Here is a 13,716-nt window from a genome sequence, read left to right on the forward strand (position 1 = left end):
CAACTTTAAAAAAAAGTTCTGTCTCTTTAATACCCTTCCCCCGTACACTCTTAGCTCAGTGAACCTAGCAACCCAGTGGAACCAGTAGGTGAAAAGTTCACAGCACATTCCAGAAGGAACAATCTACTTCAAAAAGATACAGCAGGTGTGGTTTACTCTACAGATTCAAAAGCATATCCATGTCTGTATTACAGTTCTTTTTTTAAACAACACTCAATAGGAATTCTAGCTATTGCATCCAACACACTACCTAATTTTATTCACTTACATGCTGACAGAATCCAATGAAATATATAATTTTTAAGAAAATAACACATCCATTCCAACAGTGTTTCATTTGGAAAACTACCTCATTCAGCTCCAGCCTTCTCCTGACTGCTGTTGTTCCTTCACTTCAAAATGCATAGAGTGTGGTTTGTGGGCCACCGCTATGTCTTTTGGGCTAAAGAGGCTTCAAAAAAGAGACGTATTGACAGGGAATTGGGTTTATCAAATGTGGAGCTTAGTTGGTTTGGCCAGAAAGGATTACATTTTCATCAGTTGCTAGCTTTAGTTAAAATCATTGTGTATTGCCGAGCCCCTCACCTCATGATTGTGCTTTGTGGTGGCAATGACCTATGCACATTGACTGGAGTACAGCTGGATATCCTAATAAAGGATACCTTTTCAGAATGAAGTTGCTTTTCCCTCACACTGTCTTGGTGTACTCTAATATATGCCAAGGACTGAAATGGAATTGGTCAAATCAATTCTGTCCACAGACTGACAAAGCCAGGAATCATCTTACTAAAACAGTGTCTGCTTTCCTCAGAGGCTAGAACGTGGGCTATATCTACAACAACAACCTGCGTTTTAACATGCATGGAATATATAAATATGATGGAGTTCACTTCACAGTTGAAGGGAACAGGTTTTTTTTAAGCAACCTGAAACTCTGCATACAGTTTTATCTGTAGCTGTCTTATACACACTCTCAACAAAAAGGCTCTTGTCAGAGCCACAGAAGAGCACTACATATTTCCCATTTTCTTGTTTAATTATTTTGTTTTACATTTTTTTAGTTTGTGACGATGTTGCGATGATCGCTACCATGTTGCGAAATCGTGAAACAAAATCAGACATTCAATTACCACCACCACATTAAAAAGTATTACAATACACACATTATTAACTATATCACTGCCCCAAAAACATTTTGTACACATATTTTTCTAGTATGTTTTTTAAAGAATTGTTTGAACAGTACTTTCCCTCTTTGCTATTACTCTGAGAGTCACAATTACGTCGTTAACTGTGACGATTGTGCCTTTTTTAAGAGGTGTAAAACAGATATATGCACATATTTTACACTAGGGGGCAGATTTACAAGCCCCTTGTGCCACTTTTGCGTCACTTTTCCCATGTTAAAAATGACACAAAAGTGGCGCAAGGGGCTTGTAAATCTGCCCCTAGGAGTTTACTACTGCACTGTTTAAAGTTATATTTTTTTGCATAAAACCAATCTCTAAAACCATCTTTCCACAGTTGTGATGATTTTGGTAAACGCGATGATCGGGCCTTTTTGTTATAAAGTGTAAAACCCATATATGTGCACATTTTGCGGTATTTTAGACACTAGGGGCCAATTAGGATCTCGGGCAAATCGCCACCTCCCGCATGGCAGTGGCAATCCGCCGGGATCCGTCCCTGCCCGCCACCCATTTCCCCCTGCCATATTACTATGGCGGGGGGACCGCGACGGACGGAAAGACCGTCTGCCGCTTTTCCGCCAGGTCAACAAGTCGACCAGGTGGAAAAGAGTTTAATATGGTGGCAGTGTCTGGTAGACACTGCCAGCCATATTACTATGGGGGCGGAAACATGCCTTTCCGTGCCACAGAAAGGCATGTGGGAATTGTTTGCGGGGGCCCATTGTGGAACTCTGGGGGGTGGGGTTGCATATGGGGGTACCTATGGTACCCCCCTCAGTTCCATGCACAGCATGGCAGGCACCGCGTGGTGCCTGCCATGTTGTGCATGGAAGTGCACAACATGCCTTCCTGGCATTGTGGCGGGCGGTGCTGAGTGCACAATGTCAGGAATGCAGGATGCGCCCACCATTGTGGCGGCACAACCTAATGGCCCCCAAGGGACCCCCGCCCTTATGACGGGCGGTCCCATTTCACTTTAGGGTGGCGGGCGGACTTTCCTAATGACCCCCTAGGGGTTTACTATTGCACTGTTTAAAATCATACTTATCTAGGGAGTGTGTATAAAAACTATCTTTAAACCCGATTTCCCATTTTTGCGATGATTCCAGGTGCCGCAATGATATCGGTAGCTGCGATCACAGCGAATATGTCAGGAAATGATAAAACAAGAGCAGACTTTTAATTACCACCACCACATACAAACTGGATAACTCCAAAATAGATAATAACCAACACACTAAACACGTTACTATCTAAAAGACTCTATAATAGCATATATAATTACTTTAATATCTCTACAAAACAGTGTTAACTTTTTCAGTGGAATCTGTGACTGCATGCATCACTGTATTAGTAAGTGGTTGTGGTATCGATGGCTGCGTCCGGGGCAGCGCGGGCGAGTGGGCAAGAGGAATCTGATCAGTGCACCTTCGAGGCTACCGACTCCCTATATCTTCTAATGGGAGCAGCCGCGACGGCGCTACCTCATCCTCTACTCCAGAGTTCTTCAATCTGTGGGGCGCGACACCTTTGTCCTCTACTGATTCGAACAAACAGCAGAGTGGAGCTGCAGGGGCCCTAAGAAGGGGTGAAAGCCATCAAAGCCTCATTAACAAGAAAAAGGTCTTTTAAAGACCTGTGAAATACTCATAGCAGAGGAGACTCCTTGCCTCACACTGCAGATGAAATGAATGTCTGTTACTTGCTTTCAGTTTTAGCAGGGAAGGCTTCCTGCCTCCCACTGCAGCTGAAGCATTTCAGCTCTCGGAATTTAACCCCGTCCAGGGAGGGACAGCTCTTCCCAGAAAGGCGACAATGTTGCTTTTTAAATTACACCAGCAGGAGCAATGATCACTGGGCTAAAAGGGTTTTAAGTTGCCAAAAGACAAATCCCAGTCAGGAGTTTAAACAGCCTGCAACTTGCTTCTCTTGACACTAAATATGAGTTATAAAGAAGTATGTATTCATTTATGTTACTTTTCTGTCTTTATTCCCTTTTATTATCAGTCATATCATTCAAGCAGCCCTAAACCACATTTCAAAGTGCTTTCTATTTATATTTGCTGTTCAGAGTATGCACAGATAAGTGCCGAAAATAGAGCTTTAGGTGACTGCTTTTTATTGTACCATGTGGGACATCAAATTAATTAGCTGGCAACCCTAATCATAAAACTGGAATTTTGTTGCAAGATCAGCCCATTATTTATTTCCTCCACCCTTGATCCCTGGTTAATGCCATAATTGCAATAGCAATAGTTTAACATTCCTGAAATCCTGTGCTGCCTTCAATAGCGAGCTGAGTTACTGCAAGTGTTTGGGAATGCACCCTGCATTCAGTCAACTTGCTCCTCATTCTCGCCCTTCACTTTCATGCTCACCCTGCACTCACAGTGATCACAATTCCCTCACACTGACCCCCATGCACTCACACCATTTACCCTGCACTCAGTGATCACTCTGCTCTCACAATGCACTTGCCTGGTTTTCCCTGAACCTCAACCTGCAGCCACACAAGACACTACCAACCCTGAACTCATGTGACACTTCATTCACCTGTCCCCCTCACTGCTCAATCTGCAATCTCACTTAAACAAGCCCATCACTAACCATGCATTCATTAGTCCCACTCTGCACTAACATGCACACCCAAAATCATATGGTCACCTCACCCTGCAGTCACTCCACTTACCCTCCTCTCACACTGTCGCATACCTCACTGTGCACTCACATGAGCCCTCCTGCCACCCTCAAAACACAGAGGGTTAATGTGCCTGCTACAAAGAAGGTGTACAATGCAGATCAAAGAACTGAGAGGCATATGTTCAAGGAAGTTGCGGAGTGAGGCGTTCGCAGCCATGGGTTAATGCCTCTCTCCGCCACTTCAGAAAAAGAAGGCTGCACCATATTTACAACACTATGGTGCAGCCTTGCGTTTCCCCTGCGCTGGCGCTACACTTAGCAGTGTAGCGCCAATGTAGACACCATTGCACCCTAGTGGAAGGGTGTCTGGGTGCAGGGAAAAGATTGTTTATGTACAGGAGGAGGACCTTCCTGTACATAAACAATCTTTAAATGCCATTTGCCCCACTTTCATGTGTGCTGCTTAATGCAGCACACACAGAAATCACAAAATGGATTTTTTAACATTACAAATACAAGGCATTTTGCTTTTTCCATGTGTGCTGCACAAGGCAGCACACATGGATGAAGCAAAAATGAGGCGAAATAATGCATTTCTCCTAGTTTTGCCAGCTTAAGACCAGGTTTCCCCTGTTCTGAATTTTAACGCTGCCTCACTTTTTACGCTGCCCTTGTAAATAGGGCGCAACATCAAAATCAGTGCCTGTTGCAGTGGAACACCCACCGCAACACCCACTGCCCACCCTTTCACGCTACGCATAGCATGAAAAGGGGCCTTATTTACAAGGCAGCGTTAAGCCAAGTTAAGTGGCTTAACTCTGCCTTGTAAATACGGCAATGCCCGTATCGCCACCACAACGTCGTAAAAAGTGACGGTGTGGTGTCTATAGGGGCTTGTACATATGCCCCTGAGTATGATGAAACTATGAGTAGCACTATAAAAACAATTATATGTTTGCCAGAAAGGTGCTATAGAGAGATGAGGTGCATTGTTGGTGAGTGGTAGTGAGGGAATTCATCGAGGAGGAAACACTCATTGTTTTGAACATTATTTGCCGGATATGGCCCGGGATATGTGGGTGGCGGTCGATTATGTAGTGTACCAGATTCCAGAAATTTCTGTCAGGTGGTGGGTGGGGCCCGACATTTAAAAAAATTCATCTGGGGGGCTCAACCTTCAAAAGTTAGAAGACCTCTGCTCTACTCTATGTCAAGGTCCTCATACAGGTGGGTCATGAACCTACTCCTGCATCTTTCGGGAGGAACCATCTGGAGAGGAAAGTCTCATACCTGCCAGGGTATTCTATCTATGCTAGATATATTGTGGAAGTGGATGGAAATCATGGACTGTTCCGGGGACTGACCCCTCGCATTATCTCCAGCACACTATCAACCATCTCCCGTGGGGCCTTAAAGAAGGCCTATCCGTGGGAAGATTTGGAGCATGTTTCTAATAAAGATGATGTGAAAATATCACTCAGAAAGGTTGTGAAAGAGAGCTCTAGTGAGATGATGGTCCAGTGTTTGTCCAGGATTATTTCACATCCCCTGCATGTTATCTCTGTGCACTGCATGGTGCAATTTATAGGCCGGGAAGTAAAGTACAGTGGTGTGTTCGGGTTCATTTCAGCTATTTATAAAGAAGAGAGAATAATGGGATTCTTCCACGGTTTGGTTCCTCATATATTGGGAGAGGTGATTTTCTGGTGGTGCTGTATTCTCCTGTCCCACTTCATCAACGCATACACTGTAGATGACAACTTTATCCAAGCATTTGTGACCCGTAGCTACAGGAAGTTTGTGATGGGGATTGCTGTGAATCTGCTGACATATCCATTATTTTTAGTTGGAGATCTCATGGCAGTAAATAATTGTGAAAAAGATAAAAAGTGTGTTGGAGGGTCTGTGGGGTGGTTTTTAGACCAACTTTGCTCAAAAACCCCAATGTAAAACTTGTAACCAAAAACGAGAGAAAGTCAGTCTGTTGTCATGACAGATGGTCTGAAAGGCTCCCAGCAAACGTTCACCAGATGCATTCAACCCGCCCACTGGTAGGCTAGAGAAAAGTCTCCATCAGCCCACCCACTTGGCGGAGCATCGTCATATGGAAGAGTACGAGAGGAAAGGTCAGGCACAACCTTATGCCGCGTTGGGGCTGACGTAGGTCTGTGCTCGGCCGAATGCTCTCACTATTCTAAGCCAAAGCAGTTATTGCAGGCAGGATACAGTTGATGGAGTGCAGTGCTCGTGAGATATAAGTGAAGTTAAAACTGGCTATGGGGACAAAAAATAAAGTTTATTGGGTATTGTCCGTATGTCATGGGATAAAAATCGATCGCCTGATAGTGTAGAACAAATTTACTATCTCCTGGCGAGTAGCGAGGTTGACATGTTTCAGCCGTGAGGTCCCTTTGCCAGGCTTTCTTCAGGACCTAAAATTAGTTGAAAAAATGCTACTGCAAGGAAAGCAATCAAAATGTGAAGATATACACAGTGATTTGTACAAGATAAGAAAAGAAATCAGTGGTGCATTACCACCCTACCCGACATGATTCTCATGTATGTGTAGGTGAGACCGTTTCCTTCTTTCCTGAAACACAGAAAAGCTGTTGTAAGTGCCAGGGTGAAACTGAATCAAGTGAAAAGACAACTAGGAGTTTACAGAATCAAATAAGTCAAGAGAAGTGGATTATAAGTTTATAATCGACTATGCCAGTTCATTATTGTAACTTTTTCTGGCATCTAAAGGAATTTTTTACATTATGTTAGTACTCACCCAGCTTTCTGTGGGAGTGTGCCTCACCTCAACTGGCAACTGCTCGGAGATGGAGGCCCCTCTCTATTCGTGGACAAAACAGATATAGGAGGTTAATGTCTCATCCTCCTTGTATCAAATGTTTAGTCTTTATAAATTTGAAAATAAAAAAAAACTTAAACAACAGAATTAAAACATGGCGCTCTACACCAAGGCTGATCATTCGGCTGGCAATTAGCATGATGTAATTAACTTATATTCGATGATAGTAAGATCCAAAGGTTTATCAGTTACTGCTGATATGATTATTTAAATGCTCTGTCTATTAACCAATACTGTTTATTAATGTAGAGGGACTAGGTCATGGGAAACAAAAATACATCTCATGTCTGTCTTTAATGAATTTAGCACCAATTGTACATAGAATCTATTTCAATATTAAGCGTTCTCTTAGGTATTTAACTCAGAGCTTGCACATGCGGTTATTATAACTTAAGGCCTATTGGGCAGGCAGGACGATACTCAACATACAGCGTCCAGATGGGGGCCTCTTACCTGTCCGTCGGTACCTCGTTCCCGTCCTCAAGCAGTGAGAGAGGTACCGAAGGCAGGCGAAGCACTTCCTTATATACTAATGGTGATTGGATGATTAATCCTAGTTGGCAACTCAGCCAATTGTAGATGCGTTTGCTGTGATGGAGCGTTACCCGGTAGTTAGTAATTAAGGCTCACCGCGGGCATCTATTGGTTTGTGTTAAACTACTCTGTAAACGCATGAGCTGAGTAGGGACGCTCAATGATATGAAAGAGCGAGCGAGAGGCGGCTACAGCGCATGCGTATACAAGAGTCCTCACCCTACTGCACATGCGCATTTGGCACAGGTGACGGCAGAGACAGCACTGGTTCAGATCGCAGTAGCGCTGCAAAAAAGGGTGTGCTAGTAAACAAAACTCATCATATTACGTGTTACGGTACTATATGAAATGCCAAACTGCATAGAACTAGTCGTGTTGGCCCCAGATAAGAGGTAGAGGTATGGCACGCCGATCGAACAGGAGGCGTGGCATGCAGGGTTATTATCCAAACCAAGGCCAATGGTGGCCACCAGGCCCGTGGGGATATCAACCCCCTCCATTTGCTCCACACATGCAACCCTATCCTCCCCAACAATTTTTCCAAGACCAGTCTTTTTTAGGTCAGGGCCGAGGCCGCAGTCGAGGAAAAAGGAGGGCAACACCAACAGTACATTGGGAAGCAGATCAATCATTCCCCAACACGAGGAGCAGGTGAGGCTTACAACAGCAGGCACCCAACCAACTAGTGGAATAGCGGACCTAGTGGTCAACCTCAGCTCACGTGTATTGACAGAGAACGAATGCAGGATTCTGAACAAGGGTTTAGGATATGTTCCAACTCACACAGGAGACTCTTTCAAACTCCGATGCGAACTAGAAGGCTTCTTTAGGAAGATTCGGTTGCATTTCTTTTTCAAGAACAAGGACAATGAAGTGAATTCACAAGAGTCAGGGTCAAGTAATACAGGCCTACGTCCCAAATCCAGTGTTAACCCTCTAGGACACCAAGTCCCTTCCCAGGCCACTACCTTTGAGAAGGCAGTGATCCACGACATAACAACACTGTGCAATTCCAGTAGGAGTGATTTGTGGATAGACGTACACTTCGAGATCTGGTGAAGGATGACTCTATCATTATTAAGCTAGCGGACAAAGGGGGAGCTACTGTCCTGCTCGACTCTGATGCATATCGGGCCGAGTGCCATAGACAATTGGCAGACATTAAATCTTACCGACTACTCGACACCGACCCCACTCCTAGATTACTTCTGGAGATCAAACAACTTGTTGAAGAGGCAGAAGCTGAGGCATGGATCACACCACATGAGGTGAGATACTTAATAACCACCCATCCTGTCATGCCCTACTTTTACTGCCTCCCTAAGATACACAAAGCTCAACGTCCGCCCCCAGGGCGCCCAATCATCTCTGGGATAGGCTCACTATTGGAGCCATTATCAACGTTCGTTGATTTCTTTTTACGTCCACTTGTGATTGAAATGCCGACCTACCTGAAGGATACAGCCGACTTACTGCGTCTGCTACCAGATATTGAATTCGATCCATCTACTGATTTGTTAGCAAGCTTTGATGTGGAGTCTTTATACACTTGTATCCCCCAGCAAGATACTCTAGACTCCATCAGGGACCTGATTGAATCCCGTGACCTTGAAAAAATCACTCCAGTTCATTTTATCATGGAGTGCGCAAGAATAGCCATGATGGAAAATGTCTTTGAGTTTGAGGACAAGATCTTTTTGCAAATCTCAGGGACCTCGATGGGGAGTGTATTTGCACCCAGTCTTGCTAACCTTTACATCCATCTTTTCGAACAGAAATGTATTCTCAACCACAGCAACCCGTATCTCCATCAGGTGTTGCTGTGGAAGAGATACATTGATGACGTGTTGGTAGTGTGGCGTGGAACTGCTACTGAAATCAGTATGTTCCACGAATGGCTCAACCAGCAGAACCCTTTCCTGAGATTTACCATGGAACATAGCGACTCCCGACTATCATTTTTAGACATTTCCATTTTTGTCTCAGATGGACAAATCCAATGTGAGCTATTTAAGAAACCCATGTCAAGAAACTCCTTGCTAACATATGACAGCCATCGTCCCCGAGCCCTTCGTGACAACCTCCCTGTAGGACAGTTCTTGAGGGTGCGGAGGAATTGTTCAACCACAGCACTTTTTGATAAGCATGCCCAAGAACTCTCTACACAATTACAGGTTCGCCATTATCCCAAGAGGTTAGTGTGCAGAGCCTGGAAGAGAGCTTCTAATGTCAATCGTGATGCTTTATTGGAACACAAGACCGTGAAAACCAAAATTGAAAGATTGACATTTGTAAACACCTTCTGTACATGGTCCAATCAAGTCCAGAAAACAATACGCAGACACTGGCGTATTTTAAATATTGCAACTGAGAACATTCCGCCACCATTGTTTGCATTTAAGAGAGGCCCAAGTCTACGCGACAGTCTTGTACACACCCGGCCAAGACAAACATCAAGTCAGGACACTAACACCATCTGGGGGCTCCCTCCTGTGTGGACACCACCCTTGTGGTTCCTGTAGTGTGTGCCCACAGACCACTAAAACAGTATCCATAGATATCGGCACTAATCGCCCGTGGATTCTCAAGCGTCACACTAATTGCAACAAAGACCATGTGATCTACATGATTACATGTCCCTGTGCCTTGAGATACATTGGCCATACGACTCGCAAAATTAAGTTGCGCATCAGTGAACATAAGAGTACCATCCATCGTAACAAACAGTCAACGTGCTTGACAAACCATTTCTTACTCCTTAAACACCATGCAGACGAAATGAGGTGGGTGATTTTGGAACATCCACATATTCCTAAACATGTGACTGATGTATCAAGGTTTCTTTTCATCAAGGAGCAGAAATGTATTTTCAAGCTGAAAACAGACACAGCAGGTCTGAATGACAACATTCCGTGGGTATCCATGTAATCCAAAGTTGCACCATGCAGCTGGCGCATTAATGTAATCAGCAAGTATGTTCAGACACTACTGAGACATGACATCATTTAAATAACCTATTCCCTACTTGGTGACACCAGGCGCGAGCACTTTGTTATACATACAACCAATTTGTCTGACACGCTCACATACAACCTTAGGTTTTGCATTCCTCCTACTTCAGGGTTAGTGGGTGGAGAGTGTAATATACAGCCTGCCGATTTATCACCAACGTTATAGGTAACCAACCCAGTGGGTTATTTACGATACCTACTGACAACAGAGTAGTGATTTCCACTCCTCTGTCTAATTTCTGAAATGTATCAAGGCTTTATAAACCGAGTGAAATTATGACAATAGTGGGCACCGATTTTTGCCATAAACTTCTGAGACACTCACTTAGTCCATTTGCCTATTCAACGTTATTATGGGCCAACACGACTAGTTCTATACAGTTTGGCATTTCACATAGTACCGTAGCACGTAATATGATGAGTTTTGTTTACTAGCACACCCTTTCTTGCGGCGCTACTGCGATCTGAACCAGTGCTGTCTCTGCCGTCACCTGTGCCAAATGCGCATGTGCAGTAGGGTGAGGACTCTTGTATACGCATGCGCTGTAGCCGCCTCGCGCTCGCTCTTTCATATCATTGAGCGTCCCTACTCAGCGCATGCGTTTACAGAGTAGTTTAACACAAACCAATAGATGCCCGCGGTGAGCCTTAATTACTAACTACCGGGTAACGCTCCATCACAGCAAACGCATCTACGATTGGCTGAGTTGCCAACTAGGATTAATCATCCAATCACCATTAGTATATAAGGAAGTGCTTCGCCTGCCGTCGGTACCTCCCTCACTGCTCGAGGACGGGAACGTGGTACCGACGGACAGGTAAGAGGCCCCCATCTGGACGCTGTATGTTGAGTGTCGTCCTGCCTGCCCAATAGGCCTTAAGTTATAATAACCGCATGTTCAAGCTCTGAGTTAAATACCTAAGAGAACGCTTAATATTGAAATAGATTCTATGTACAATTGGTGCTAAATTCATTAAAGACAGACATGAGATGTATTTTTGTTTCCCATGACCTAGTCCCTCTACATTAATAAACAATATTGGTTAATAGACAGAGCATTTAAATAATCATATCAGTAGTAACTGATAAACCTTTGGATCTTACTATTATCGAATATAAGTTGATTACATCATGCTAATTGCCAGCCGAATGATCAGCCTTGGTGTAGAGCGCCATGTTTTAATTCTGTTGTTTAAGGTTTTTTTGATTTTCGAATTTATAAAGACTAAACATTTGATACAAGGAGGATGAGACATTCACCTCCTATATCTGTTTTGTCCACGAATAGAGCGGGGCCTCCATCGACGAGCAGTTGCCGGTTGAGGTGAGGCACACTCCCACAGAAAGCTGGGTGAGTACTAACATAATGTAAAAAATTCATTTAGATGCCAGAAAAAGTTACAATAATGAACTGGCATAGTCGATTATAAACTTATAATCCACTTCTCTTGACTTATTTGATTCTGTAAACTCCTAGTTGTCTTTTCACTTGATTCAGTTTCACCCTGGCACTTACAACAGCTTTTCTGTGTTTCAGGAAAGAAGGAAACGGTCTCACCTACACATACATGAGAATCATGTCGGGTAGGGTGGTAATACACCACTGATTTCTTTTCTTATCTTGTACAAATCACTGTGTATATCTTCACATTTTGATTGCTTTCCTTGCAGTAGCATTTTTCAACAAATTTTAGGTCCTGAAGAAAGCCGGGCAAAGTAGCCTCACGGCTGAAACATGTCGACCTCACTACTCGCCAGGAGATAGTAAATTTGTTCTACACTATCAGGCGATCAATTTTTATCCCATGACATGCGGACAATACCCAATAAACTTTATTTTTTGTCACCATAGCCATTTTTAACTTCACTTATATCTCACGAGCACTGCACTCCATCAACTGTATCCTGCCTGCAATAACTGCTTTGGCTTAGAATAGTGAGAGCATTCGGCCGAGCACAGACCTACGTCAGCCGCAACGTGGCATAAGGTTGTGCCTGACCTTTCCTCTCTTAGTCTTCCATATGACGATGCTCCGCCAAGTTGGTGGGCTGATGGAGACTTTTCTCTAGCCTAGCAGTGGGCGGGTTGAATGCATCTGGTGAAAGTTTGCTGGGAGCCTTTCAGACCATCTGTCATGACAACAGACTGACTTTCTCTTGTTTTTGGTTACAAGTAAATAATTGTGGCCTTGCTGCTGGTCTCCCTCCATATTCTCCAGTTCATACTAGGCCTGGGCGGTAAATTCCGCCCTGCTCGCAGAATTTGCGGAATTTGGGTAATTTAGTGTTCCACGGAGAACGCGAAATTACCCAAATTTCTGCTTTCTGCGAATTCGCAATATTTTTTGTTAGTTCGCATTCGCAAATGCGTATTCATTAGATATTTCCCCCCAAGCATGCAACCAGCGATTGTGAACAGTAAAAAAGCATCGTGTACTAGCAATTCCGCGTGTTTGCGGAATTTCTGCGTGTTCGCAGAGATTTTTTACCGTTTCGCGGAGATTTGCATAACACGATTCTGCAAATTCCGCCCACACCTAGTTTATACATCATGGACCCGTTGTTGGAAACAACTTTCTTCCCGGGAACACTTATTTCGAGGCTCCAGTCTCTTCTTCCGCCAAACGTCTTCAGGCGCTTGCCTTTCTCTGCATTGATTCCTGGTTTTAGCGATGAAATGTTGAGAGTCCATGGATGGACCTGTGCAAGAAACTCTGAGTGACTTTATGACTTAATGAAACTTGATCGCAAGGTACCATTCTAACATGACCTGTACAACGAACTGCAGTCAGGAAATAACACAAGTTTTAGCTGTGTGGCCAGTCAAAGAGATACTAGACAATTCTATAACTTTCACTTATGTATGACATTGCAATCATAAATAGTATTAAGAATAAAAACAACTGATAATTGGTATCAGTAAGTCTCTCATTCACTGTTTAAGTATTTCAGGGGATCCGTGAGACGGTGCATCAATTTATCAATGGTTCTATAATGAACTGCGTGACTGCCTCTATGAACTGGTACTTCTGTGTCTCAATGGATCTGTGCTTTGGTTGCATGAGATTCTCAGTCAGCAGGTGCATGAGTACCTTCGTGCATTTGAAAGTAAGTATATGACTGTCAGACTGGATCTGTGAGTAGATATATAAGTGTCTAAGTGCATGTCTCAGTGGGTAAGTAAGTGGCTGAATGAGTGTCTGAGTGGGGTTGTGACTGAGTGCATAAGTCTCTCACTGGGTGTATCACTGGGAACATGAGTGTCTGAGTGGTTCTGTGAATGAGTGTGTGGGTCTCTGAATGCAACTCTGAATGGGTGCACGAGTCTCTGAGAGTATGAGTGACTGGGTGCATACGCCTCTAAGTGGGTCTCTGAGTGGGTGTCTGCATGACTGTATGGGTGTGTGAATATCTGAGTGGGTCTGGAGAGAATGTTTGAGTGAATCTGTGAGTGAGTGTACAAGTGTTTCAACGGGTCTCTGA

At 43.9% G+C, this 13,716-nt stretch overlaps 1 protein-coding gene across 1 annotated transcript; it reads left to right on the forward strand.

Moving 5' to 3' along the window:
- The first annotated feature begins 2,562 nt into the window (after window positions 1-2,562).
- On the forward strand, window positions 2,563-12,890 carry LOC144773817 (mitochondrial carrier homolog 1-like). Its single transcript, XM_078658913.1, has 4 exons — window positions 2,563-2,680; window positions 5,029-5,703; window positions 12,408-12,450; window positions 12,773-12,890. Exons 1-4 carry the CDS (start codon window positions 2,563-2,565, stop codon window positions 12,888-12,890), a joined length of 954 nt encoding a protein of 317 aa, XP_078515039.1.
- Window positions 12,891-13,716: the final 826 nt, after the last annotated feature.

This window comes from Lissotriton helveticus, chromosome 8 (genome assembly GCF_964261635.1).
Source record: "Lissotriton helveticus chromosome 8, aLisHel1.1, whole genome shotgun sequence".
Lineage (NCBI taxonomy): Eukaryota > Metazoa > Chordata > Amphibia > Caudata > Salamandridae > Lissotriton > Lissotriton helveticus.